The sequence below is a fragment of the Chaetura pelagica genome, unplaced genomic scaffold (assembly GCF_000747805.2).
Source record: "Chaetura pelagica isolate M959 unplaced genomic scaffold, ChaPel_1.0 scaffold638, whole genome shotgun sequence".
NCBI classification, from domain to species: Eukaryota; Metazoa; Chordata; class Aves; order Apodiformes; family Apodidae; genus Chaetura; species Chaetura pelagica.
In genome coordinates, this window is record NW_009954298.1 from 920,187 (window position 1) to 921,745 (window position 1,559).

General features: G+C 54.9%; 1 protein-coding gene across 1 annotated transcript in view; it reads left to right on the forward strand.

The window, feature by feature from the left end:
• Positions 1-212: 212 nt before the first annotated feature.
• Positions 213-1,559, forward strand: part of RAD51D (RAD51 paralog D) — a 5,309-nt gene continuing 3,962 nt past the window's right edge. The window contains exons 1-3 of the mRNA XM_010003830.1: positions 213-283; positions 572-722; positions 866-984. Of these exons, the coding sequence (XP_010002132.1) occupies positions 213-283; positions 572-722; positions 866-984 (341 nt within the window). The remainder of the gene's footprint in view (positions 284-571; positions 723-865; positions 985-1,559) is intronic.

Consider the following 1,559-nt stretch of genomic DNA (forward strand, 5'->3'; position numbering starts at 1 on the left):
TCTCCTGCCTCTGCCCCCTCCCCTGCTGCAGGAGCCGCACGCGGGAGGTTTCTTAGTTTTCCCCAAGGATAGAAGGGGGGTGGGTACAGGTTGTTTGCCACGAACACTGGGCACTGACTGCAGGAGCCTGGGGGTGCAGCTCCAGCCCCTGCATCCCCCTGCGCCCCTGGGAGGGCGGTGCTGGTGCAGAGTCTCTCCTGTGTCCTTGCTCGATGTCTTCTGGGCCCCTCTGGGAGGAGGTGATGGGTCAGGACTGCTCCTGCCTGGCCCCTGCAGAGGCTCTGTGAGAGACAGTTATGGCTTTTAGAAGGTATTTCAGGAGGGTTTGTGCATTTTTCCCTCTGAAAACACCCAAGCTCCTGGCACACTGCACCCAGGAGAAGGCTTTCAGTGGCTTCTTTACTTGGTCTGAGAAACTGAATGAGAGCTGAGAAAAGTACCATTTTATTGTTGTAAAATGGAATCTGTGAGATCCTGTGAGTGCTGGAGCCATGGATGTTGTAATCCTTGTTTTCCCTGTAAGAAACTGGAAGTGTTGGCAAAGGAGTCAGACATTTGTTGGTGCTCACAGGCAGGTTTTGTCTAAGCTGGTAGTCTCTTGGCTGTTTGTGGTCTGTCCAGGTTTGGCTTCCAACTTCGTGTCCCTCATATTACTTGCAGTGGTGGACTTTGTGTCATCAGACCTGGAGGATGTTGCCCAGAAATGTTCCCTGTCTTACAAGGTAAAGGATGACTCCAAAGTTCTGGAGCTCAGAGCTGTTCAGCTTACAGCTTGGATGGGCTTGCCTGGAGGGTCCTTCTACAGCAGACATTGTTGGCCCTGGGCCTCCTGAGTTCTATTTCCAGCCACCTCTCTGCCCACCAGGCGCTGGTCGCGGTGAGACGTGTGCTCCTGGCCCAGTTCTCTGCCTTCCCTGCCAACGGAGCAGACCTCTATGAGGAGCTCAAGAGCTCCACAGCCATCCTGTCCACTGGGAGCCCAAGGTGGGTGCATCACCTCGGGAGCCAGCAGGTCTGCCCAGGGCTGGGCTTGCTGCAAAACACCGTGGCTGCCCAGCACAGCTTTGGGTTCAATGTGGTGATGCCCTGAGCAGGCTTAGTAGTATCCAAACCATTCCTTTTGGGAGCAGATATGATTCCTGTCCTGTGGCTGCAAAGCCAGGTGGTCTGTGTCCCTCGAGGTAAGGGCATTGCTGTTGTCCTTGCCAGAGCCAGCACACCTTTTGGGAAGTGGTTGTGTCTGGCTTCTAGACTGGAACACGTGCTGCTGTCAGCCTTTCCCTGGAGGGCTCCAAGAGGAGGGCTGAGGATCTGGGAGGACTACTGAGTGATGGTGGTCTGAACTGTCTAGATCCAGCAGGGAAATGACCCATTGCATGTCCTTATTACTTCTTTTTCCTCCTCTCCTTGCTGGGTTGTTGCAGTCACTATGCGGAGAAACCCTGGGTATTCAAACCTTGCTGCCAGGACCACAGCTCCTCCCCAGCTCAGGGCTGTCCTCTTCTGGACCCCACACTGCAGATCTGTTGCCCTGTGTGGAGAGGGAAGATGGGAGGGAA